The 27,474-nt window shown below is 38.2% G+C and overlaps 1 protein-coding gene across 2 annotated transcripts in view; it reads left to right on the forward strand.

Moving 5' to 3' along the window:
* Positions 1 to 27,474, forward strand: part of RELN (reelin) — a 485,778-nt gene that overhangs the window by 413,485 nt on the left and 44,819 nt on the right. For both annotated transcript variants that reach the window (XM_058523829.1, XM_058523821.1), the window contains exons 39-46: positions 947 to 1,118; positions 1,220 to 1,322; positions 3,066 to 3,295; positions 8,059 to 8,279; positions 9,856 to 10,003; positions 12,275 to 12,533; positions 13,386 to 13,635; positions 17,144 to 17,312. In XM_058523829.1, the coding sequence (XP_058379812.1) occupies positions 947 to 1,118; positions 1,220 to 1,322; positions 3,066 to 3,295; positions 8,059 to 8,279; positions 9,856 to 10,003; positions 12,275 to 12,533; positions 13,386 to 13,635; positions 17,144 to 17,312 (1,552 nt within the window). The remainder of the gene's footprint in view (positions 1 to 946; positions 1,119 to 1,219; positions 1,323 to 3,065; positions 3,296 to 8,058; positions 8,280 to 9,855; positions 10,004 to 12,274; positions 12,534 to 13,385; positions 13,636 to 17,143; positions 17,313 to 27,474) is intronic.

Consider the following 27,474-nt stretch of genomic DNA (forward strand, 5'->3'; position numbering starts at 1 on the left):
ACACATGTGTGCTTCATTTAAGTCATCAGGTTATGTCTACAGGCTCCTGTTCACAGATCCTTTTTTATATTTTGTAAGAATTGTACTAACAGTAGGAATCAGTGAAGAAGCAACCTTGGAGAATTTTGATGTTTCTGCTAGGCATGGTCCCATCATCTTATTTCCAGTTCAATCCAAACAGTGCTTTGCAAAAGCAGCCTGGGTTTGCCCTTCTCAGTGATATCTTCCTGAAACACCCAGCCTCAGTCACTGAATCAAATTCTATGACAGCCTAAGGAGTGATTCTACTAGTTTTCTGTATATTTCCCAAATATCTCCAAATAAACATAAAAGTTTTGAAAGCGTTAAGAAAAAAAAAATATTGTGCAACACAGAGTATTTCCTTCTGTGTAGTTTTTAACAATTAAATAAAATTATGCATCAGGCTGGTGTTTTAATGGCCATGGTCCTTTAGCCTGACTGAAGCGTGATGCTAAGTCATGGGTTGAGTCTAAAAAGTCCCAAGTTGCTCCTTGAATAGACTAGTTAGTGTACCTCAGTTCTAAATCCGCAGGCTGACCGCCCATCCTCACAGATTCAGACGTCTTACAGATTCCCCTAAACCATGAAAACATAACTCAAAGCCCACTCTTGCTAATGGAGGGTCCGTAGCATCGCTGTGACTGGAAGGGCAGCACACGTTCCCAAGCTGTTTGCCACAGCTTTCTGAAATTACTGAGGCTGTTCCATTGGGGCTATGTCGATTTAATATGATTGAGAGCTTAATTTTTTCACACTTTAATCACTGTAAACACACTGTTATGTAGTTTGTGTTTCCTTGTCTAGAAGGCATATGTTTAACCTGTTGTTACTAAGTTCCTTCTGTCCTTTACTTTCTGCCAGTGAGCAAAAATGTCCTTCTAATTTTCACCATTGGAAAAACTTCCTTTATCCAAAAATGCCTTAGGTAAGAAAGAAGAAATCTGGATTGTTGATGACTTCATTATTGACGGAAATAATTTAAACAACCCCGTGATGCTTCTGGATACGTTTGACTTTGGGCCCAGAGAAGACAATTGGTTTTTCTATCCTGGTGGTAACATTGGTCTTTATTGCCCATATTCTTCAAAGGGAGCACCGTAAGTGTTTAATTGACAAGCCAAAAATAAAACCGCTGCTCAATACACATCTCAATGAACTTTTGTCTAAATGGATTCCTTGTTGCTTTCTTGTACAACAGCGAAGAAGACTCAGCCATGGTGTTTGTTTCAAATGAAGTTGGTGAGCATTCCATTACCACTCGTGACCTGAATGTGAATGAGAACACCATCATACAATTTGAGGTACTTGACTTTGTTCTATTAGAAATGCTTTAAATTTTATCTTGAACAAAAGCTGAGAAAGAGGAGAAAAATCTCAGATAATTTCATGCATTGTGAGTCCATTTTTGTGCAAGGACAAAAGAGGTTTTACATCATAATTCAGTTTTATTAGTAGAGCCAATTGTGCTACTAAGGTTTATTTCTGAATTTTTGTCCTTTATTTATGACATAATCTCCCCACCTACTACCATGGGAAGTTGTTGAAATAAATTATTTTAAACGTTATAAAAATGAAAAGGACTATACTCTTCTAGTATTATTTTCACAATTTTTATGTGTTACTTAGGACCCAGGTCGACATAACTGTAGTCTATACCATGCCAGCACATTTATATAATATTTATCATACTGTCATGCATTTTACAGATAAAATAATACTACACTGTTTTTCTAATTTCTATGTATTTCATTAATATTCATGGACTCCTTATATTTGTCAAGAGAACAAATTAATAATGGATGAAAGGAAAATTTTCATGTATTTCAAAAACTTAGATCAAGTCAGCAGAACCAAAGGTGCATTGGGCCATTGTTCAATAGTATTAACTTTCAAAGATACTTGTTTCATAGCTGAGGTCTACTACACCAACCATTGGAGAAGCTTAAAATAGTGCCTAATAGCGTGAACAAAATGTTGAATATTTGTTTTAGATTAACTGCCTGCATCCTCGAAATTAGAGTTGTCTCTTACATCTCAAAAGTCAGAGACCAAGTAAAGCCTTAGTGGAGAAATTATTCTATTTCTATTTTAAACTTTCTGTTATATTTTATAATTTTATTTTAAATTACTTATATAACTTTCTGTTTTATTTTCTAACATTTATGCCTTAAATGTTAATAAAAAGTAGCACCTGTGGCTCTTTTAAGAGTTCTGTCATCAAAAGAATCTAGGTAGAAGCAAATGCTTATAGTTGAAAAGTTTATCAAATGTCAATAGTTTACTCATCAGAACGTAAGAAGAAGTTCAACAACAACAACAGAAATTATAAATATGAATACAAATATAAATATATACAGTTGTTATGACAGAAAGAAAATGTTAATCCCACTTGGAAGAGGGAAAAATTTCATAGGAAGAATCACATGCATTTATTTACTTAAGTTTTAGTTTAATCACTTGATAGTATGGGAAAAGGAGTCCAGTGGTTATTTCCCTATTGGTTTAAAAGGTCTTTCTGAGAATGCTCTCCCTGTGCCAGGGAAATAGTGACAATGATTGTATTTTGTTTTGTCTTAGTATTGAATACCTATTGAAGTTTCTCCATGTGCAAAACTTTGGGGATTTTTTGGAAGGTATCACAAGAAGGAAAATAGAAGATCTTCCTATCTAGCAGACAGAAAAAAAGCTAATGGTTAGAATTAGGGAAACAGTCATTTCCTTACGATTTGCTTGGCTTGGCTATGAAAGTGGGCCAAAGATAAAATTTGGAATTCTGTGCCAGCCTCTGCCTTACCCACTTCGTAGTTTTTTAATAAAATGAGGGAAAATAAATTTTTCATGAAGCCCTTTGAGGTTCTTGATGAAAAATTATTATTTGAAGGTAATATATGATATTACTCAGGCAAAACAGAATTTTATAGTGTTAAATATTTCAGCAAGACAGTCCCCAGGAAAATGGACTCTCGAGAAAATAATGAAGTGGTGAATCATTTCAAGGCTTGTTGCTCTGAGGTAATTTGTATCATTTTTTCTTCCACCCCAAGATCAATGTTGGATGCTCAACTGACAGCTCATCTGCTGATCCGGTCAGACTGGAATTTTCAAGGGACTTTGGGGCGACCTGGCACCTGCTGCTCCCCCTCTGCTACCACAGCGGCAGCCACATCAGCTCCCTGTGCTCCACTGAGCACCACCCAAGCAGCACCTACTACGCGGGGACCATGCAGGGCTGGAGAAGGGAGGTCGTGCACTTCGGGAAGCTGCACCTTTGTGGGTAAGGCCCTGCTGCTTCATGCCACATTCTTCTCATTTGACAGTTTTCTCCCTGACGTTGTCATTGACTTGCCACTTTACTGGGGGGAAATTTCCACCTTACATTTCTTCCTCAGCTTGCCACTTGAAGCAGATCAATGGATATTTAAAACATAGGACACAGCTGATAGTCTACTAACTTATAGTTTGAAGACAGATTTAAAAGAGCACACCGTGGACTGCACCCTGTCATGGCGTTCATATCCCCATGGGTCTTTCTTAGATCAATTAGGAAACAACAGAAATATGGTTTTCACCTAATGGTGTAATCCTCTCTCCTCCTGCCCCCACCTCACAATATTAACGCAGTTAGAATTTTATGACTTTCAAACATTTACCTATGTCTCTTGTGCAAGGAAAGGGCACATGTGAAGAATGGAAGCCCACAGAATATTCCAGGTGTCTCTTAAAAAAATTGTCAACACTCGTCCCCCAGCCATCTCTATTTTTTCAGTCTCTCTCAGATTCTTGTTCGTATATTTGACTCTTCTGTTGAAAAGCTATTTGGAAGTAAAGGGCTTCAATTCTAATAGGAATGAAATGAAAAGGGTAGTTCAAAAAATAAAACTAATAATATAAGTGAACAAAGAGAGGAAGTCACAGAGCAGCCTGCCTCAGAATTTGTCTTTTCTCTCAGAATAAAGAACTTATTCTTACAGGATATGTCAAAATAAGAAGAAAGTACTAATATCATACTTTTAAGATGGAAGTAGCTTAACATTCCCGATGTGAAACTCAGCATAATTAGAAGTCTTCTTTGAGCAAAACTACTAATACTTAGTACTTTTCTAAAAGGGTGAAAGTGAATTTTCGAAAGTCTGCATTCTCTTTAAACATAAATCCATTTGCTCCTCATCATATCATCAGCATCAGATTGCTAAGGACTTTAATATTTTGTGTTGTCGAGTTATGTCATTTATTAATTCTTGCTATTACACCAGGATATTATTCTAATAGAAAATCTGTTTTAAAAAAATAAGCATAACTAAGCAAAATGTCCTCCCAGTTCTTTAGAAGTGACAGCTGAGGAGGCAAGGACAATCTCTGGAGATGTAGGAATAGGTAGAGCTGCTGATTCAGCAGCACAACCAGAAGGCTAGGGGGTGGGTGGGGAGCTTGACTATAGAAGAATCGGATGGGGAAAATAGCTCAAAAAAAACTTTTTATCCAAAATCAATTGGATTATTTAAGATTGTATGTTGCAAGAAGTATAAAGAGACTTACAAAAAAGTGGAAGAATTTATTGGAAACATACTGGAGATTATCTTGGACTCTATTCAGGACGTGTGAGGACATCAGCAAAAAGAGTTTGCTTTTTTTTTTTTTTTTCGTTTTTTATCGTTTATCCTGAGTTTGCTCATTTTTATCATACTAATATTAACATTACTCACCAAACTACAGCTCTCATTTTCTGGAATTCTTAATTCCACATTTCTAGAAAAGAAAATCTGAACCAATCATCAGCTATGACCAGAAAGCCAGGTGTTGCAACAGAAGCACAGCTGCCAAAAATCCATGCTTATAGGTGTCATAGGCAGGGAAAAAGGCCTGGATAGCCAGTCACTTAGGCACCTATGATCAAGACCATGCCCATAATGGTATTGCTGAAAAGCTCTAGGTTTTCTCTTTAATGGGCCTCTAATTTCCTCCAGTTGCCCAGCTAAGACTTAGATGAAATAGAAAACAACCCTAAAGATAGGTGCTAGGCCGTGATTTTAGATTGTTTTGACAACTGAGACTTGCTTCGGCAAGTTCCCACAGGAAAATAATCCTATTTAAAGGAGTATGAAATAAAGTCACAGGACAGTGCTCCAGTGTCATGGAGACTGCCTCACTTAGCATTTGGTGATTTCTGCCATGCTGTGCTTACATGCACAGCATGATGATATAATTTGGAAATTTGAACAAGAGAAATGCAAACTTCTGTATTTTCACCTACTGGTATTGGGTGTCAGTTTAAAATATACCTCCTCCAATTACAGAAGTACAGAACTTAGACCATCATGTTATTTGTGTTCCATGTCGTTTTTACTTCTATGAGAAGAAAGTAAATCTGTTCAGGAGGCATGCCCACTCTCAGAATGATGTAAACCTACCTTTCAAACCGCCTTGAACCATGCAGAGAGAAGAATTTGCTTTAATAGTGTTGTCTAGTCCTTGTTTCAGGAAAAGAATTAACACTCTTCTTAAAAACCACACAGGCATGAATTGCTGGAAGGCAAAAGTTAAATTTTCTCCAGCTCAGTGAACCATTCCTTGGTTTGAATTCAACGTGGTTCATAACAGCACAAGTGGCAGATCCTAAAAAAATATATAACCTATGTTTAAATTACCCTTTTCTGTGCACTTACTGGACACTAGATATACAAGAAAGTATATGAAATGTTTTCAAGTGCAGAAATGGCCATTTTTTGCCTCCACATGTAATGGATTCACATTTGAAGCATAGGTATTGAGCTTCCATCTAATTTTATTCACATCACCTTTGTGTCCTTTTCATTTAAAGTCTTTTTGTCTCTAAAACCTCCTAATTGTTTTTGCTTTATGCAGTTTCATAATGAGTCAACCAAAACCCCTATTTAATGAAAGCACTGTTGTGTGCTTGAAATTTCAAGTTTAAGTTTAAAAAACAGATCCTTTTGAATACCACTGGCTTGGGAGACCAGACGCTGACGTTCACCAGGGAGGATGGCAGTGAGAAATTTTCAAAATAAGATTTCAGCAGAAGGAAACCTCGGTGAAACCAGACCCTTCAGCCCATTTATCATAGTGCTTGCAGTTTCTGTGTCAAGGCAGGTGAACAATAATAAATATCCAACCAGGGTGGTTCATTTGTATTCAGGAACATTTGAATAAATAAGAAGTTCAACCAAATCCATGTAGGCCTTTGTTCAAAGGAAAACTCCAGCCATTTCCCTCAGCTCAGCAGTCTGCAAGTTCAAAGGGTAGGAAGTGCTTCTTGCCAAGGCTAAACTCTGACAAGTATTTAAAAATGAAATTTAATTATGAACTGGCATTTGGGGGCAGCTTAATATAGTTGAAGTCTTGATAAAAACAATGAAATTAGGGTTAAAATTATATGTGGGAACTTGACTCCTTCTGCTTTACTATCTACTAAACTTGAGAAGCCTAAGTGCTTCTAATATTGACCTCTAATTTGTGTTTCTCAAATAAAAAATTATTCTGAGTTTGGTTTCTATGATTGAAAATTAGGCAGATTCACGGGACACAAAAATGAGTACATGCCATCTATATATCTACCCCCTCTAAAATAAATCCATCTTCTTTGAACGGAGTTTTGTACATAATAAAATATCTTAAACTGTTTCTGAATTGCTGCCTAAATATGTAGATTATTTCTAAGGAGCTAACTTACTGTCAACAATATGATAGGACAATTCACTTCCAAATAGAAAGGAAAATTATTGTTGATTTAAAAAGTAATTAAGAAATAAGAGACATCTAACTAAAAATAAATCTGATTTCGTCATTTCTCTCTTTAAAATAATCTTTTGGGGCTCTCTGTTGCCAATAGGATAAAATCCAAAAAATCTTAGTTTGGCTCTTAAGGCCTTTCACAACAAATTACATGCAAGAAACATTTCTTGAGCACCTACTATGTGTGAAACACTGTACTGGGCACCATGCAAGGGTACAAAGAAAAAGGAGGCATGGGCATCGGCCTCTAGGAGCTCACAGCCAATAGGGGAAATAGGTATGCTTTTAAATAACTCTGGCTATGATGACTATAATAATGGAAATTCCATCAAAGTAATGGAAATTCCATCAAAGTTATGGAAGAGAGAGAGCAAGAGGGAGAAATTAAAAGACTAATTATTTACCATATGACCCAGCAAGTCCATTACCATTCTACCCAAAAGAATTGAAAACAGGTATTCAAGCAAATACTTGTACACAAATGTTCATAGCAGCACTATTCATAATAGCCAAAAGTGGAAACAAACAAATGTCCATCAACTAAAGGATGGATAAATAAAGTTGCTATAACCATACAGTGGAATATTATTCAGTCATAAACAGAAATGAAATTCTGATACTTGCTACAACACAGATGAACCTTGAAAACATTATGCAAGTGAACAAAGCCAGGCACTTAAGGTCATATAGTATATGATTCCATTTATATGAAAGGTCCAGAATAGGTAAATCCACAGAGACAGAAAGCAGATTAGGGGTTGCCAGGAGCTGGGGGTGGAGGGAATGGGGAGTGACTGCTTAATGGACATGGGGTTTCCTTTTGGGGTGATGAAAAGGTCTTGGAACTCAATAGAGGTGATGGTTGGCTAACACTGTGAATGTGCTAAATGCTACTGAACTGTACAATTTAAATGGTTAATGGTTACTTTTGTGTTATGTGAATTTTACCTCAATTTAAAAAAAAACGATTAGTTATTTGGAATATAGATAGTAGGGATGGAGAAAGCTTCACCAAGAAAGTCAATATTGGAAAAGGTGGGAAGCTCAGGTGGGATTTTGACGTAGTGATAGGATTGGGAAGGGCTTAGAGAAAGCAGGAACCTTATTGGCAAAATCCAGGAGACTGAGAAATGGAGTTTGTGTTCCTGAAATGGTGAATCGTGTTTTCTACTTCTCGAGTGTGGTGCAGAGGTAGTGGCTGCCCACTGCTCTTTGATCAGGTGTGCTTACTTTGAAGGTATATTGTTCTGTTGATTAGCTTTTGAAAGACTTTTTTCTCTTTTCCAGATCTGTGCGTTTCAGGTGGTACCAAGGATTTTACCCTGCTGGCTCTCAGCCAGTGACGTGGGCCATTGATAATGTCTATATTGGTCCTCAATGTGAAGAGATGTGTAATGGACATGGGAGTTGTATCAACGGAACCAAGTGCATATGTGATCCCGGCTACTCAGGTCCAACCTGTAAAATAAGCACCAAAAATCCTGATTTTCTCAAGGATGATTTTGAAGGTAATCTTTTCTTATAAATTCTGTGTAGCTTTATGAAAGAACTTACATATTAAACACAATTTGTAATATAAAAGTAATCCTTAAGTTCCACTCTAATATTTCATTATTTATCATTACAATTGGGACTACCCAAGTCTTCATTTAGTTCTGAATTTTATAAAGTTCCGTTTTTGAAACAATGATCAGTGAGAGTGAACAAGACTGTAATTGAGAAAAACTAAGGCTATTTTTACCACTTTTTCTATCACAGGTAATTTCTGGTTAAAGATAATTTTAGAAAATATCTGTAGTGAGTTTGTCTTCTTGCATGGAGGGAATAAGTTTCCCGAAATATAAATTCCTGTCATTACTTTACCAACAACTCATTAAGCAGCCTCTCATCACTTTCTGTACCTTAGTTTTATACAGAGAATCTAACATCATTTTGTGTGAAGATAATGTTACAACATAGAAAAATATATGTGATGTAGTGATTGAAATTATTCACAGTTAATTTTATATTCATTGGCTATGAACTCTGATAAAACTATGGAAAAACATTCTCATAAGAGAAAGTCTGAAACAAATGTAATAGCTACCTATGTTAGGATAGTGAGATTAAAAGATTTTTTTTCTTTTTCCCACGCTGTCTGTAACATAGATTTAGGTATATCAATACAATGCAATATTATTCAGCCATGAATAGGAATGAAATTCAGATATATGCTACAACATGGGTGAACCTAGAAAACATTTTGCTAAGTGAAAAAAGCCAGGCACAAAAGGCCACATATTGTATGATTCCATTTACATGAAATGTCCAAAGTAGGCAAATCCATAGAGACAGAAAGCAGAGTAGTGGTTGCCAGGGGCTGGGTGAGGGAGAAATGGGGAGTGATTGCTTAATGGGTACCAGATTTCCTTTATTGGTGATGAAAAAGTTCTGGAACTAGGTGGTGGTGATGGTTGCACAACATTGTGTGTATACTAAATGCTACTGAGTTGTTCACTTTAAAATAATGAAGATGGTAAGTTTTATGTTATGTGTATTTTACCACAATCAAAAAAAAAAAACCTAGATCTAAGATGAATATCTGAAGAGATTTGTGAGCTGGTTTTGAAAGACATTATTTAATAGGAAATATTAAATTACACTGAAATTTCTCCTGTTAAAACTGTGTTTTTAAAAATATTATACAATACTTGCCTGATAACTGTCCTCACAGTAGCAAGGACACAGTGAAGAGGCCAGTGGAAAGGCTATATCACCTTCTCTTACATTTGGCCTGAACCTCTCTCTGACCAGTCACTGTCTTTTTTGCAATGCAGTGGAGAGAAACAAGGGTCTCGTCAGGCTGGACCATAGATACTCAGGAAAAGGCCCCCTCCTTCTGTTATGTGTACCCTTAAATTATACAGCCATGGTTAAACAATTCAAACAAGCTAAAATGTTGAAGAGACCTCTTATCCCAAAATCTATAACTTCAGTATTTATGAATTCATATTTAAAAACTACACAAAGCACTTACCATATTCCTTTAAAAATATATGACTATATTCAGGGTCATAGGTAAACTACGTTTTCCACTTTTTTCAGGTCAGCTAGAATCTGATAGATTCTTATTAATGAGTGGTGGAAAGCCATCTCGGAAGTGTGGAATCCTTTCCAGTGGAAACAACCTCTTTTTCAATGAAGATGGCTTGCGTATGTTGATGACGAGAGATCTGGATTTATCACATGCTAGGTAATCGTTTTCAAATGCAGTTGAAAAACCATGTTGTGAAGTACCGTAGCAGAACACAATCAAATCAGAAAGAAGCAGAGATCTCAAGGACAAGGCCTTCCGTGGAAATGCAGAGCTGCTCTCTCGTCAAAGCCTCCATTAAGACACAGTTTACATAATATCCATTCTAAAACTGGGAGAGATTTGTGCAATGACTAGATCAGAAATGAAACACAGCCAAACAGACAAAAGTTAGTGTTTGATATCTTACAAGATGGTGACTAGGAAATGACAATGTTTAACTTGAACTTCAAGAAAATAATGTTCTATCTTCTTGATTCACCTTCTACAAAATACTTTTCATTAGCACTTGGCCTGTGTAGAAATTATTTACACCATGCTTAGTAGAAAGCTTAATTGAAATACAATACACCCTCATGTTATTCACGATTAATTTTATATCCATTAGCAACTTAAGAACATTTGAAGTGTAGCCTTAGTCTTTATAAGCATTTCTTTCCAATGATTTGCTCATACATCCTAAGCACTCATTTTCTAGGTTGAGCATGGCCACTCAGAGACAAACATTTTAAACTGGCTCAGAGGATTATGTCCTGTCAAGATGTGTATCCCATGATCATTTGATGAGCCAAAAACTTAGCCAGGAAAATAAAAAAGACAATATAACATGTGTAAAATGGAACCCTGACCTATTTTTGCAAATGAACAAAGAAATCATGTTTCTGGTTTTTGAAGCTTTTCAGAGTATCTTAAAATACATCTTAACATATTTATCCTCTTCTTTCTCCTAAATCTTTCATTTATTGAATTATAAATTTAATCATGCTTCATAGAAAATACAGTTCTATCTGTGAGGTAATTTTACAGTTATATAAAGCAAGATTTTATTTATCTCCTTCCTGTTTTAATGCATATGGTTTAATTTGATGCTCTTGATTTCAGATTTATTATTGGCAGCTGAGTTCTCTAATTTAGAAATTATTAGGTTTTTCCAAATAATTCAGACATGGTTTATCTATAAGTAAATTAGAATAAACATTTTCCCAAAACAAGTAGACAATATGCTAAAAGTTTTTCTCTGTAAATGATTATTGTTTTCATAGATATAAACGTCACTGGGCACCAACTATGTATTTTTTTCATTAATCCAATGTTAAAAGCTGCATTATTTATCTCATCTCAGTCTCATGCTGTGTAGGATTTGCATATATTGACCTCAAAATGCTCCATGTAAAAATCCCGATTTTCGCAGGGTTATGAGATAAATGAATGCCCAGTTAATGGAGGTGGGGGAGGGGAGGAACCCATGAAGAATGCATGGTTTTATATATGGAATTGATAACCTTTATTATAAGCCCCAATATATTTCATACGTTTGACATGCATACGTAATTGGGTATGTGTGTTAGGTTACGCATAAAATTTATTCTGCATTATCAGCTAGCACAGCGGCCAGGCCAGGCACCAGCAGTTTGCCTGCCAAAGATAACATGTGAGCTAGTTTTCATTGGCACCCCAGCTGGTTGCTGCCACTCTGTTCACCTCCCTGCCAGCTGGGAAGGCTGCCACTGGCGGCCGCTACAGTTCTCGATGGCCAGTGTTATCCATCCCACACCCAGCAATAGTCAGAGGCTGGCACAGCCCACCCTCACCACCGCCCCACACTCATGCACCCCTGCTCCTGGCACAAAAGACAGAAAGAAGGCCCAAGCTTGACACACCTCTTCCAAAAGATGCCTAGCCTTTCACAAAGAGGTGCTACAACTGGTGAATTTAAATATGTCTCCCAAAACCAATAATATGACATCTGAAAAACTACTGGTAAAACCTGAGAATAATTATGCCAATAAGTGGCATAAACTACATTAATTAACGTTTCTCCAGTTTCAGATACTAAGGACAGGATCTGAATTGATCTTAAATAGATAACAATACACACTCCCAAACTTGGACAGCCTTTGGACCCCTGCCATCTTCTTATAGAATAGCCGAAGGGTGCAGGAAATGCTTGCTTCCCTCAGACTCCCCTCTGTGGAGGGTGCAAAATATAAATATGACTACAGAATTGCCTTTTTTCAGACTTCACATTTTATTCACTCCCTTTCACATTAAAAGGGAAAATCCGGCTTTGAGATGATTGCCTATGGCATTCATTAAATCCTCCTGTTCATTAAAGCCATGCATTCTCCCTGTTACCCAAGTGTTTGTCTTCTGTTAATGGTATGGATCTCTCTCTGAAGTAAAAGTCTACAGTAAATTTACTCGTGTCAGATTTGTGCAGTTCTTCATGAGACTGGGCTGTGGGAAAGGTGTTCCAGACCCCAGGAGCCAACCTGTGCTTCTACAGTATTCTCGCAATGGCGGCCTCTCATGGAGCCTCCTTCAAGAGTTCCTTTTCAGCAACTCCAGCAATGTGGGCAGGTACATTGCCCTGGAGATACCCTTGAAAGCCCGCGCTTCTTCTACTCGCCTCCGCTGGTGGCAACCATCTGAAAATGGGCACTTCTACAGTCCCTGGGTTATTGACCAGGTCAGTCAGGATTAACTATTATCATTTTTGGCGCTTGAGCTGAACGTGGCCTCAGATAGCATTTAATCCAACCCCTTTGCTCAGTAGAGGAAACCCAGGACTGACGGTTGAGTGACTTGCTCAAAGGCACACAGCTAGATTAGATATGGCATTTAGCTTCCTTTCATTCTCTATTCCTTCAGTTGCCTGAACCTATAAAAATAAACGACATGACAGAAGGCCCAGGTCCTCCACGTAGAGGGTTCTGCCATATGGGTAGAGGGACTTTATCAAGCGTGATACGTAGTTATAATTCTCTGAAAAGGAAAATGTGCAAATTAGCATTGGTGCAGTAGTTCTCAAATCCTCTTTCCTAGCCTTTGAAGAAAAAATAAATAAATCTCCTTAACATCCTTATGGACAGTTCTAAAGGATCTTCGTACATAACAAAATGCGTATCAGATAGAACTCAAAGAACCTGTTAACAAACAGTAGAATCCATGCAAAGAACTGGAACTGAAATGCCTTAGGGTACGACTGTCCTTAAGTAGAAATTGTACATGGAAAATAATGACACATAAGCCAAATTTTGCTTTCCGAGCTTGGGTACATGTAGTTTCCAAAGGCACGTTTTGGCCCACGAAGGCTGTGAATGGTTTTGTCAGTCCTTTGATTTGTTTTCTATAACTTCTTGCCAGATGGGCAAGCAGACCACAAAAACAAGAGCATTCTGAAAGGCCCCCTAACATTATGCTTGCTGTATAATGCCAGTTCTGAGCAATCTGACAGATGAAAACAAACAAACAAAAAAGACTAACTTTCTCATATCTTGAAACCAAATTGAAAATTTGCTTTTTACTAACTACATTTCAGATTCTTATTGGAGGAAATATTTCTGGTAATACAGTCTTGGAGGATGATTTCACAACTCTGGATAGTAGGAAATGGCTGCTTCACCCTGGAGGCACCAAGATGCCTGTGTGTGGCTCTACGGGGGATGCCCTGGTCTTCATTGAGAAGGCCAGCACCCGTTATGTGGTCACCACAGACATTGCTGTGAACGAGGACTCATTCTTACAGATAGATTTCGCGGCCTCCTGCTCGGTCACGGACTCTTGTTACGGTAAGTATTCCATTTCCAGGTAGAGGGACAGACGTGTGTAAATGGGTATCTATGGCTGCCTCTGTCAAAAACTATACTATACCTCTGATAAGTCTATAAGTAAAACACAAGTGCACTTTGAGTCAAACCATAACTGCATTCTTGAAAATGTTGTCTGTAAACTGGGTTTTAGAAGTTTACTTTTTAAAGCATCAGAATGTGAGCTTATTTTTAAGCATATGTACATGAAGACTTCTTTTATATGTAAATAATAACCCCCGATGTATCTCTTTTTGTAAATCCAGATTTTTTTTAGTATTATATTTGTGGAATAAAGGGCTCTCATCACGTAGAGAATGCCAGAATAAGCAGTAGGATTTACATATAAATTTGTATATACATTGGTTTTAATTCGTAGGGCTTTTATTAGTCCAGTTATTATCTCCTTTCCAGGAATCATGAAATTTTGTTATTCCCATTTTTCCTTATACTTTTTGCCATTGTGGGTCATAGCATATTCGAAGCCACCCTCATCATGACCAGTTTGCATCCTCTAGGTTATGCACACACACACTCACACTCACACATACCTTGCACACACACATGGATCTATTTTAGGAGAAATAAAAACTGACATCATTGCCTACTTGGACCCTTCACAGAAACTTGCAGACCTGTCAGGATTCTGGGGGCCTTCTGGTCTTTCACCACCCCTTATCACTTCTTCCAAGAGATCCAAACTGTTCACAAGGACCTTGTTCCATTTTAAATTCTAGGGTCTGAAATCTGATGATCCAAGGTCCTGCAAAATCCAGATTTTTCATATTTCCATTAGTTTGATCTTAATGGACCTATCTTAGAGGGAGTCCCAGAAGTACTCTTTCTACCTCAGGTTCAGTCAACACTAAACCAGTCAGTAGGGGTGGAACTTGGAGAAGTATAAGGTACACACCCTGTCTTCAGTAGATACAGTCTAGTTGAAGGGATACTTCAAAAAGTTTGTGTCCAATAAATGACTAAACCAAGTGCTCTATGGAGTGGTACTGAGGCAAAACGTAATGAGAGTTCAAAGGAGGGAGAGATGATCAATGGATGGCCAATCCAAGGAATTTGGGAAGATTTAACAAATAAGCTAAGTCTCAAGTGGGCATTGATGGTTGGAGTGGATTTGATGGGTGAATGGAGAAGGTGGACACCCCAAGCTGGGCTGGCAGCATAAGCAGAGAAGCAGACATAGGGGTTCTCCTGGTCCATGGGAGAAACCATGAACAGACCAACCTGAACAGGCAATATTTGCATCTAATGGAGGAGAGAGCAGGATGCTGATTTTGAAAATAGAAACTAGGACTTTAAAGTCCTAGATGCCTACTCCCTTATAAGCATAGGAAGTCGATGAGAACACAAGTAGGTAAGTTCTGACATGGTCGGCCTGCAGCAGCACCATGACTGAAATACTGCCCTCATAAGCCCAGTCTCCTGTACTTTCTACCATAGGCTGACACAACCTCTTGAGAAAGGTTGCACTGAAGGATAAAATGAAAGAAGAAAGTGGCTGAGCAGAGTTGGCAACAAATTAAGAAGGGCCTTAAAAGGCAGGCACAGGAATTTGTGCTTGACAAGGTCATGAATAAGAGGGCACAAGTGCCAAGGAGTGACATGGTGTGTTTTAGGGGGATTAGCTCAGGAGCCGAGGAAGGAGGGTAGGAAAGAATCCCAATAGAGAAGCCTGAGTGGGAATCTCTGTAGGAGGTGATGGGGACCTGCACTTTGTGGCATGGAGAGAAGTAGAGTGGATAAAATTGGCATGAGACAATGCAAACAAAAAGGAGAGAAGCAGCAAGTCTCAAAAGCAGGTGACGGGTTGAACATAGAGGGTAAAGAAAAGAGTGAAATTCCTAAACTAATTTCTAAATCTGAACCAGAAAACTAGTGCAAAAGTATTGTCATTGATAGAGTTTGGTAGTTAAGAAGAGATGTTTATTTACGAGGGAAAATAATGAGTTTTTCTTTAGTTTGGGTGAAAGTAGTTTTAAGTGGAGATATGCTTTAGTGAGGAGGAGTTACAATGTGGAAAGCAGGAACTTTGTCTATACGGTGCGTCACAATATGCCAGCATCCAGCGCAATGCCAGGCTCAATAAACATTGTTGAATGAATAAAATCAATTGTGAGACAAGAAATAGGGAGATTTGGGAACAGAGATAATAGCTGAAGCCCAAGGAGTATACACGTAGAATAGAAGGCCAGAAGTGGAGTCTGGAAGAATGCCCATAGCTGGGCTAGTTAGCACAGGAATCAGAGGGAAAGTAAGACAGGAGAGTCAGAATAATATCCTCCAAAAGAAAAGAGGTTTCAAGAATCAAGGAGTAATCAGTAATGTCCAGCACTGTAGGGAGGACAAGAACAATGAAGACTGAGACAGGCCATTGTATGGAACTAGAAAAGGCCACTAGGAACCTTAGAGCAGAGTGGTCCCACGCTGGCTGCACATGAGAATCACCTGGGGAGCTTTAAAGCTCCTGACACCTTGGCCATGTCCCAGAAGAGTGAAATCACAATCTCTGGGGGTGAGACCCTGGCGTCATAGTTTCTAAAGGTACCCAGGTGATTTCAGTGTGCAGCCAAGATTGAGAATCACAGCCTTAGAGAACAGTTTCAGTAGCGAGGTGGGGGCTGAAGCAGTTTATAGAGCCCTAAGAAGGGAATAGAGAGAGAAATATAAAACATAGTGTGTAATTTGAATGTTTCAGAAGAAGAGAAAGGAAAGAAAGAAGTATCTTTCCATAGACCCACAGCCTGACTGTGTGCTTTGGCACAGCCTGCATGGCCTTCAGCTGCCTCCTTCCACCTCTCTGATTCCCAGTATATTCCATAACACAGCAGAGCAGCACATATAAGCAAAAGATATTTTGTAATTTCTAAGAAGTTTCTCCTATACTGGGAGCAAAATTGGCGTTAGTTGGTCAGGAGCCCTATAGAATGGTCAAATTTTGAGAAGGCTGCTCAATTTTTTAAACTATTTAAATAATCATTAAAATATATGGTTACTATATTCTGTATTTGTATATTAGCCATTAAATAAATGGACATAATATATTATAGTTATTATAATACATTAAATTATATATAATTTATATATATTTATGTAATATGCAGTCTATAACTATTATATTAAATATAGATTATAACTTATTACTCCTGCTTTAACTGTATATGAAGCAATAGTTTTGTTCTGATTGTTCTGAAAGTTTCTCAGTATAAGGAGTGATTCAGGAAAATTTACTTTATGTTTCACTTGATCATATCTCCTTAAAGGAAAAATTATTTCAGTATGGAAAGTTAAAAATAATAACTAGTAATGTACAGAGGGGAAAATCAAACTAGGAAACATTTCAAACTAGGAAACGTTAAATATGGGGGGAAATCAAATTGACATTTAATTGAAATTAAAACATGTGAAAACATAAGTAATTATGGTTCCTGGATGTGCAGACATGTATTTCTATGCAGAATAATGGTTTTTCTTTCAGCTATTGAATTGGAATACTCAGTAGATCTTGGATTATCATGGCACCCACTGGTGAGGGACTGTCTACCTACCAACGTTGAATGTAGTCGCTATCACTTGCAGCGGATCCTGGTGTCAGACACTTTCAACAAGTGGACCAGAACCACTCTGCCTCTCCCTCCTTACACCAGGTATGGATGTTTCTGCCTGTGGTGAACCCAAATGTGACATAATTTGGCATGTCAGATTTCAGCACAGCAAGTTTAAATGAAATACGTGAGATTTTGTTACTCACTGATGGTATTGCCATGCATGACTTATTAAGGCGATCTTAATAAGTAAAATAGAAACCAGTTTTTGTGGTGACATTCTTCTGTATTTTCCCAAAATCCAGGCCTTTACTGACTTTTAACTCTAATATTTGTAAAGAATGGCAGATGTCAGAAAACATTGGATGGATCAGTGAGCTTCTCCAGCTTAATTCACTATGCCCAAGAACGAGTCTTAAATTTAAAACAGGCACATTGGACACAAAATAGATTTAAATGGAGTCTATTTTCTGTCAGTCAGACTACTGTAAATATAACAGTAAGTGGTGTCATACATGGATGTAGCAAATAAATGTGTATTAAAATTAGTATCCACTTTTGAAATTTTATTTTGAACAGTATCTTGAGAATTATCACCTGGAACATTCTTTTTTGTGAAAAACAATTGTGAATGCTTTATTCATTGTGTCTATAAGAAATGAAGGTGGCTTAATAAAATTGCTGGTAAAGAAGTTAAGTCTAAACTATCTGTGTATTTGCACTTTTGTTTGAGTAAAGCAGAGAATTCACCTTGCCTAGTAGGATAGTGTTACATGACTCTCTTTTCACCTTCTAAGTAGGTGCTAATCATAGGAAAGCTTTAAAATCTTGATAGGAATTCCTGCTCCCTCCAAGAAAGTGGTAATCAGTTGCTGCCTTTAAGAAAGAAGCAAGGCAACCAATGCAGTATGTGGAACAGGAGTTGTCGTTTGGGCTCATTATTGTTCTCTCCGCAAATGAAGAGCGAATAAATCTTCCTAGCAAATGACCATAAAATTCAAGCATTCATCTAGGGCATTAACTTTTCTTGGGATTATCATAAATTGGGTGGTTTCAGTTACTAACAGCCTAGGGCTCCTCTACAATTGCTGGCTCAAAGGTACGAGACTATATTAACTGTCAGCAGAGTTGCCAAGTTTAAATGAGATACGTGAGATTTTGTTGCTCATTAAAGGTATTGCCATGCATGAATTATTAAGGTGATCTTAATAAGTAAAATAGAAAAAAAAAACTCCGTTAAGGCAGTAGTCTTTTAAGTCTTTATGAATTCTGTGAATTATTACCCAGCTACTTGTTGGCATTCTGCAAATAAACGACATTCTAAGATTTACTCCAGCTAGTCATTATACTCCTGAGTCTTTTACTCAAGAAAAGTAATTATTCCTCATGTTTTAATCTATCTTTTAATTGTCTCTTGCACATACCCATAAGAATTTTGACCCTTTCAAATGATATTTGAAAAATCTGATGAGCATCCATTCCCTCTTGTTATCGTATTGAAAATATGCAGTTTGTTTATTATGCTACCCAGAAGGCTCATGCTGTACAATGATCTTAAAGGAGACCCTGCCTTATAACAAGGCCCTTTGGATAATTCAGAAAGAAACGTGCATGGATGGATCCCAAGCCAGACCCACTTCTTATCATGCTCTGCCACATGCCAAAGATTATTAGAACGTTATGGCAGGCTCGGAGCACTTAGTCTCAAACACAAGTTAACATATCTATACTATATCTGCTCTTACATCCAGTTACTTTTTAAATATGGTGTTTCCTTGTTTTGACTTGAACTTACCACCTCAACATCGGCAAAGTGTTGAGACATCGGTGTTTATGTTTATGTCTACCAGAACAGAATTGAGAATTTCAGTTTGTAGCTCTTCACCATAAACAAACATGATGCTGACAACGTAAAGCCATGTGCTAAGTAGGGGTCAAGAGTGGCTGTGACAGAGTGCCAATTTTAGCTTTGTTCACTCACTTACTTGTCATATGACCACAAGGCTAGGATCCCAGTATTGTTGGCACAGTGGTGATAAGAGTCAACTGAGGTTGGTTGTCTACAAATTAACATCAAACCACTAACCAAACTGAAATGGCTGGTAGTCATCAGTGGCTATTATTCATTCATTTAGTCATTCATTAAACATATTTTTGAAGTGCTTAATTATGTGCTAGGTCTATGTGAGGGGCTAAACTATCCCTGCCTCAAGGAGCTTTTAGTCCAGTGGAAGAGAGAGGTATTAACCAGAAATCACCAGTAATCACAGAAGTAAATATTAAATTCAACTGTGGTAAGTGATGGAGAACAGTTGCTTGATGCTAAGAGATTATATATCATAGGGAGATTTGCCTTGGTCAAGAAGCTCAAGGAACACTGTCTTGAGAAAAGGATAATTGAAGTAAGATATGAAGGATAGATAGGAGTTAACTAGGTGAAGACTAAGGGGAAGAGTGTTCCAGGCAAGGATAACAGCCTACAATAGGAGGAAGCAGGCATATTTGAGATACTGAAAGAATGGATCAGACACAGAGAGAGAGAAAGAGAGAGAAAGAAGAGTGAGGTCTGAAATGGTTTCAGACCATGAAGAACATGGTAGGTTGTACTAAAGATTTGGGGATTTGTTATATGAATACTGAAAGACCTGCTAAAGAGCTTGGGGGTACGGAGACATGATCAGATTTGCATTCAGAAAAGCTTATTCTAACTGGAGAACAAGTTGGGTAGGATAAGAGTAGATGTAAGGAGACTCTTAAAGAGGCAGTAAACGCTGGTAGCTTGGACTAAGGTGCAGCAAACATGAAGAGAAGTGGAGAAATTCCAGAGAAATGGAGGCAATAAAATTGACTGAGCTTAATGATGAAATGGATGTGGGAGGGTGAGAGAAAGGGCACTGTTGAAGATGACTCCCTGGTTTGAGTTGCAAAACTGAATGGATGCTGGTGCTTTTCACTGAGAAGGGAACACTGAGACTAAACAAAGATACATCACACTCTGCTCCAGACATTGCTAGGTTAAAACCTAAATAAATTGGGGTAGATAGAGTCATAGTCTCTATTCCTCCCCATTTACATTGGTTAAGTTCGATCTTCCTGGAAGAAAAAAATGAATGGAAATCACTGTGGTTAAGTGGAGGGCTCCAGCTTTTCAGCCCTGTGAGCTTTTAAGCAAGTCATTTCATGTCCCTAAGCTTCAGTTTCCACATCTGAAAAATAGAGATACTTTTTACCATATAAAAACCTAATAAATAGGAGCTGGCCCTGTGGCGTAGTGGTTGGGTTCAGCACACTCCGCTTCAGCAGGCCAGGTTCATGGGTTCGGATCCCAGGCGCAGACCTACACCACTCATCAGCCATGCTGTGGCAGCGACCCACGTACAAAATAGAGGAAGACTGGCACAGATGTTAGCCCAGGGCAAAAAACATAAATCTAATAAATAAGCGTGAAAGTGTTTGGGACATTGTAAACATTTGTTAAAATGTAAATCGTTTTTACTTTTATGAGTTAACCATATGACCACACTTGTTAGCCACAGCATGAGTTTATTATCAGACTTCAACTTCAGGCAGACTAAGAAGTCTTCCTAAGTTAGCCTAACGAGAATGAGCCCGTGGTAATGGTAGGACATTATCTTAAGTTCCTGCCCTGGAGGAGGTTACAATCTGATTGGGGAAAAAGAGACAATTTAAAAATAATACACGCTGTATGTAATTTAGAGCTTCACTGAGGAATGGCCTGGAAATGCTGTAGGTTTTGAGAGATAGGAGATGGTGTTGAATGCCAGAGTTAGAGAGGGTTTCGTAGAAGAGATGGGCCCTGGCCTCAAAGGATGATTAGGAATTAGATGGGTGAGGAGAAGAACATTATAAACTAGGAGCACAATGCGAACAGGGCACATGAGCCTGGGAGGAGCACAGGAGTTGCTGATTAAAGCAGAGGGCTCATATCTGGAAGCTGTGGAAAGACGTTTGTTGGTAGTCTTGGGTTAACTTTATAGCAAACATTGAAGCAAGGCAGAGGAGGTTAGACTTGTAGGAAAAATGAACTATGGTGGCTTTTGAGCTGAGAATATTCTTCCAAGAAAAAAAATTGGAAGAACAGAGAGACTCAAGTTAGAGAAAGTGGCAAAGGCGTTGTGATAATGACTGTAGATGAAGTAAGAGGGGCCCGGGCTCCAGCTAACATGGAGCAGGTGAGGCAGAGATTACAGGACATTTCAAAGAAAGAATTGATAAAACTCAGTCACTAACTTCACTGCACACATCGAGATGACTCTAAAGTATGAATCCTGAGAGAGTGGTGAGAAGAAGTGGAGAGAGCTGAAGTTGATTCTGGGAGGGACAGTATGGCAAATTTAATCAAATGGTGCTGGATTAAGTGTGATGAGTGGAAATACAAGTGGAAACATTTATTTGAATTTGAAGATCAGAGTCCAGGGGAAAGTAATAAACTTTGGAAGCATGAGCACAGAGGTGATGGGCAAGCATCACAGAGGTGATGCTGTAAAACTGCAGCAGCTCTCCATAGGAGAGCATTTAAAAAGAAAAGAAAGGACCCCTAAATTTAATAGCAGAATGAGTGGAAATGGCTATTAAAGGAACCGGGAGGATATAGTCAGGGAGGTAGAAGAAGAGTCAGAATAGCATAGTATCCAAAAGCCAAGTAAGAATAGAATATCAAGCAGGAATTGGTGGCCATCAGTGATAAATGCCACAGAGAGTCATGAAGAAAAAAGTTTCACAATATATTTACCAGATTTTTCAATAAGGAGATAGTCGGTGACCTTCAAAAGAACGGTTTCAGTAAGATACTGGAAATAAATACAGCCTTTCTGGCCCCAGAGCCCATGAGCTTAACCACTATATTTCTACTATATCTTTATTGCTTGCCTAAGAGAGATGGTCCTAGAAGAAATAGGAAGGGAGAATGCCAGAAGTTCTAGAGAGAGGCTGAAAAAGATAGGAAGAGGCCAAAATCAATTTCACAGCCCCTAGTTTGAATCTGCCTCCTCCTCTTTACTAACCCCAGACCTAAAAATAACAGGTGACTCGAGTGGCATGGGTTCTTGAAATGTCACCTGAGAACCAGGGTGAGTCAATGGAAGAGCTGGTAACCCAAATCCACCGAGAAAAGGAGTGGGGAGCTGCCCCTGGAAGGCTCAGGTGTGATGTGGCTATTTTAAGTCATAGTGTGAAGATGATCCATTCCCTTCTACTAGCCCTAATGACCTGGCTGATACCACTGTCTTTAAAGATTAACTACAACACTTTGGAAGCCAGGTGGTTTTTAGCCACAGCATGGAAGCTACTTAATGTTTGCAGGAAGTTTAAGGGAATGGTGATAAGCACGAGAAAAGGCAGGAAGATTGTAGAAGGTTTGGGGTGATGCAATGAGGATGAAGGAGGCTATAGCTTTTTGCAGGTAAACAAATTTAGAGAGGGAGGATATTTTTCAATGCTATTCCCACCTACCGTAACTGCAAACAAAGAAAAGGTCTTATTCTAAGAAAACCAAATAACTAAGCGTGATATTTTGGGGGTTCGTCATGGAAAAACATTCAAGGGAATTACAAGTTCATTTTTTAAAGGAGAGATTCTTTAAATTTGCCCTGGTAGTCTTTATCTCTCTCCACTGGTACTTACAACTTAACAGTATCTTTTGAAAAACGTTTTGCAGGCATACATATTACCGAACATCTTGTTAAAATTTTTCAGTAAGTCAGGGAAGCCTTGGACTTCTATTACATATCCATCTTCTCACGCGTCACTTTGATACTTTGAACATTGCTGCTATTACTTTCCCAAATTTCTGCTGGTCTTTCAAGAAGACAGAACATAAAATAATTTTGTCTAGTGTAAACCATGGTACTATTGATTTTCATATATTGAATATATTAATATATATTTTGGCATTTTGTTAAGACAAATTAAATCTATTTCCATTTCCACTCCAACAGAGAATAAAACTATTTCCAGAAATTCTGCATTCCCTCTAAGCTTTATCAGGCAACCTTGTTGCCAAAATTTTATCAGAGAGTTTGAGATTTGGCTGTATTTTGTACATATTGCTATGTATGGATTCTTAAGATTCTTTTAACAATTAAATATGTCATTCTCCATTGAGAAAATATTTTGTAAATTGTAGGAAATTCTTTTTATTTGAAGGATTGTCCAGTGTATTTGATGCCCTCAGTAGGCCTACTCAGAACACTGTAATTTTTATTATCATTACTAATTATAATTACCAGCAAAAATGATAAAACCTTATTTTACCAGAAAAAGGATAGCCATTCTCTTTTATTTGTAATCCTCAAATCAAAATTTTACTGTGAGTTTGAAGGGACCACAGATTATTTTCAGCTCACATTTATCTATTTAAAATCCAACATACAAAATTAAAGAGAACAGTATACTATACTTCAATATAATCATCACCTAGCTTCAATAATTATCGATTCATGGCCAACTTTGTTTCATCAGTAGCACCACTTACTCCTGCCCCCATATTATTTTGAAGCAAATCCCAGACATCATATCATTTCAACTGTAAATATTTTAGTATGTATCTCTAAAAAAGGACTTTTTTAAAGAAAACATAACTGTGATATCATCACACCTAAAAAATTAATGATAATTTCTTATTCAATACTTACTCAGTATTCAGTATTCAAATATCCTGGTTTTTCTCATAAAACGTGTTATAGTTTTTTCAAATTAGGACACAAACAATATAACTAGTTGACCTGTCTCTTAAGTCTCCTTTAACCTCGAGGTCCCCCTGCCTACCTTTTAAGATGAGGACTAGACACAGGGAGGTTATTTGATTTTCCCCTCAGACGCACAGTCAGTGGCTGAACCAGGGTTATACAGAGTTCTTCGTTTGTTCTCTATCAAGGAAAAAAGAAGAGCCATGTGGGGTGGCTCATTTAAATTCTTCTATTGCTAACTCTGTAATGTGCTTTCCACCCTAGTTTCAGAGAGGTATCGTGAAGGATCTAGGTCACCTTATAAGGATACCTTACCTTTATCACATTTGTTTGGGGTCATAAACTGTAGTCCAAACACTTTCTCCTTTCATGCCGGTATTCAGACCTCGGTTTATTATACAAAATTTAGGAGAAAGAAAAATTAAATGACAGTGTACATTCTTTAATGGACTGGTTAATGTTACCTAAAATTCTCAAAATCTTATAGTCATTTAGTATCCTACAAATTCCCAATGTTAATTATTATAATCACTAAGAGAATTTTCTACCAAAAGATCTGGGATGCCTACATGAAGTGCCCCCTGCTGGCTGCCAAATCTCTGGTCTTGTAGCCCTTACCTACCTTCCAGGACAACCGGGGTTCTCAGTCACACATCAACTCTGCGATGATGTGCTAAGTCAGGAGAGAGTGGGTTCTAGATCCAGTTCTAAAACTAAGAAGCTGCAGATGTCCCCCTCCTTGACTGGCAGTCCCCACACCTGTGAAATGAGTCGGCTGTACAGAACAGTTTGTAAGAGATCCTCTCATTTCCACTCTAACGTGTGATTTCCATTTTTTGTTCATAGCTTGGTGTCTTCTTCATGAGGGTCTCCCCCAGAGCAGGGTCTTCATGCCTCTTGTCAGATGGCCCACCCCTTTAGAGCCCTTCACCACAGGTAATTCATTCATAGTCCTGGTACCAAAGTTCATGCCTCCTCTCTAGAGCCCACTTTTTCTCCAGCTCTCGTCTGTAGGTCATGGGCTGTGACTCTCTGTTCAGGTGAGCTGACCCACGCTTCTTTCCAGGTATACGCCTTTGAGTGGAATTGCTGGGTCATATGTTCAACATTTTGAGAAACTGATAGCCTGTTTTCCACAGCAGCTACACCATTTTACATTTCCACTAGCAGCATATGAGGGTTCAAATTTCTCCACATCCTTGTCAACACTTGCTATTGCCATCTTTTTTATCATAGCCATCCTAGTGGGTATGAAGTTGTATCTCACTGTGGTTTTGATTTGCATTTCTCTAATGATTAATGATGTTAAGCATCTTTTCATGTGCTTATCAGCCATTTATATATCTTCTTTGGAATATTCTCCACTTTTGTCTAACACACAGAAACAGGCTAATGGAGGAAATTTTATGCCCAGTATAAAGGCAGGGTCTTGGCTAGCAAGGCAAATATAGGAGACATTTTGAAATGGAACAGACATTGCAGAGCTTCTAACTCAAACACAGAGGGCCAAGAGCTTCAGCTATGACGCTGACTTGCAGAAGTCAAGATAAATAGACCTGTGTGTACATATAGCAGCAATACACACAGCCTCCCGTAGCTAAACAACTGTTCATATTTACAGGTAATGGTAGGGATAGGATTATTTTGTAAAGGTTGAGATAGAGTTTTGAAGGGTTTACTCATTGAGAATACAGAGTAATAACGAACCAAGGGATCCTTGCCTTGTCCCAGTTTTGTGAATGAATCAGTGTGACATAGGGCACTGGGCCTCCACTTCTTCATTGATAGAGTGAGAGGGTTGGCTATATTTTCTAGTCCTAAATATTCTATATATCTCTTTGAGAGTAAAGGAAACACCAGGGAAGAGTGAAAAGGTTTTAAAAAATTATGTATGGTTCCTATCAAAGGGCTTTTTTTCCAGCTGATGATGATGACAATGAGGATTTCATAGGTAGACAGAATCATCCTGAAGAAAAGAGCAGATATAAGGACTCTGAAATGTGTATTGAAACCTATGAAAAGAGGTTCAAAAAGGAGGCAGCGCAGGGAAAGGTTCCTAGGGAGAGCGGTGATGGAAACCATACTGTTGACAGTAACGTTTTTTAATTGCTTAGCCATGGATATTTAATTATTAAACACACTTATGGAGCACTTACTATGTGCTGTAGATGGAGAGGAAATGATATAAATTCAGAAAAGAAGCAAGGGGAGACATTTCAAGGATATGGGAAAAGGAGAAATCTGCTCTGGGACCATGTTTCCCCCAAATCCAAGCAGCAGCAGCTGGTGGTGGCCGTCATAATGAGGATGCTTCAGGATAAATGATGACACCTGCCGAGAGACGTCACCAAGACACTCTCAGGTCTTGGTAAACACGAACTAATTAATTTTCACAACACCCTTGTGAGGTGGGAAGTAGCATTTTCAGACAGGGAAGTGTCAGCACGTAAACATAAGTGATTTGGCCCCTTCAGGTAGTGCAGCTGTGACAGGGCTGGGAATAAGAAGTCCCAGAAATTCAAATTCCGGACTCTCACTTTTAGTTTATATTTCAATTCATCCCCTAGTGAATGTGCTTTTCTTTTCTTAGAAAATAATTTTGGATAATGTATGTACCCCTGTCCTATGGGTACATAATTACTAGGCGCAGTTATTCCCAAGAATATAAAATCATCACATTTGAGACAGGACCTTAGAAATCATCTAATTTAACCCCCTCATTATACATGTTAAGTTACTCACCATGGACACAGAACTTACTAGTACCAGAGTATAGATTAGAACCTTTATTTATCTTTACTCTTATTGGCCAACTCGGCTTTAGTACATTCTACATGTGGTCTCCCACTGTTTCCTTTTCTGTGGAATGCCACAGAGTTGTACAACTGAAAATGTCGTGGTTAGAAGTCCCTGTAAAAGCTGTCAACCCCAGCAATGCATCTGACTCTTAAATCTTCTGTACAATCGCTCTGTTAAGTGGCTGCCCGGACTGTGGTTAAACACAAACAGTAATCAGAAAGCCACCACCTGTAGGCAGCCCATTCCACCCCCTACCTGCTAGGAAGTTCTCTTCCTCCTTTAATAGCCCTCGCATCACCGCCCCCTACACAGCTGACCCCATGGCTGACACCCAACTTACAAGACATCTCTTATTTGATTCTCCTTGGCCATCTTTATTGCTCTCAACTTAGTATTCTTTCAGTAAATGCTTATGAAGCCCATCTTTAGGTGTCACCAACAATAAAATGATAAATAAGGAGAATAATCCAACAGAGGAAACTATGCATAAATAGGCACTTTTCATAAAAGGTGATAAGCGCTTTGATGGAGCATGTCTAAAATATTAGGGGAAGAAGGAAATTTTATTTCTTGCCTACTATCCATAAGCACTGAAAATATAAAACAATATTCCCTGAAGGAATACAGAGATATTCCTTGCCCTTCAGAAGTTTATAGTCTAAAAGAAAGACAGAATAAGTATATGTGTTGACTTTAAAGTTATTAGAATCCAAGTAATGATGTGCTGTAGAAATATGATATTCACTGTGTTATTTATA

Source organism: Diceros bicornis, chromosome 3 (assembly GCF_020826845.1).
Source record: "Diceros bicornis minor isolate mBicDic1 chromosome 3, mDicBic1.mat.cur, whole genome shotgun sequence".
Classification (NCBI taxonomy): domain Eukaryota; kingdom Metazoa; phylum Chordata; class Mammalia; order Perissodactyla; family Rhinocerotidae; genus Diceros; species Diceros bicornis.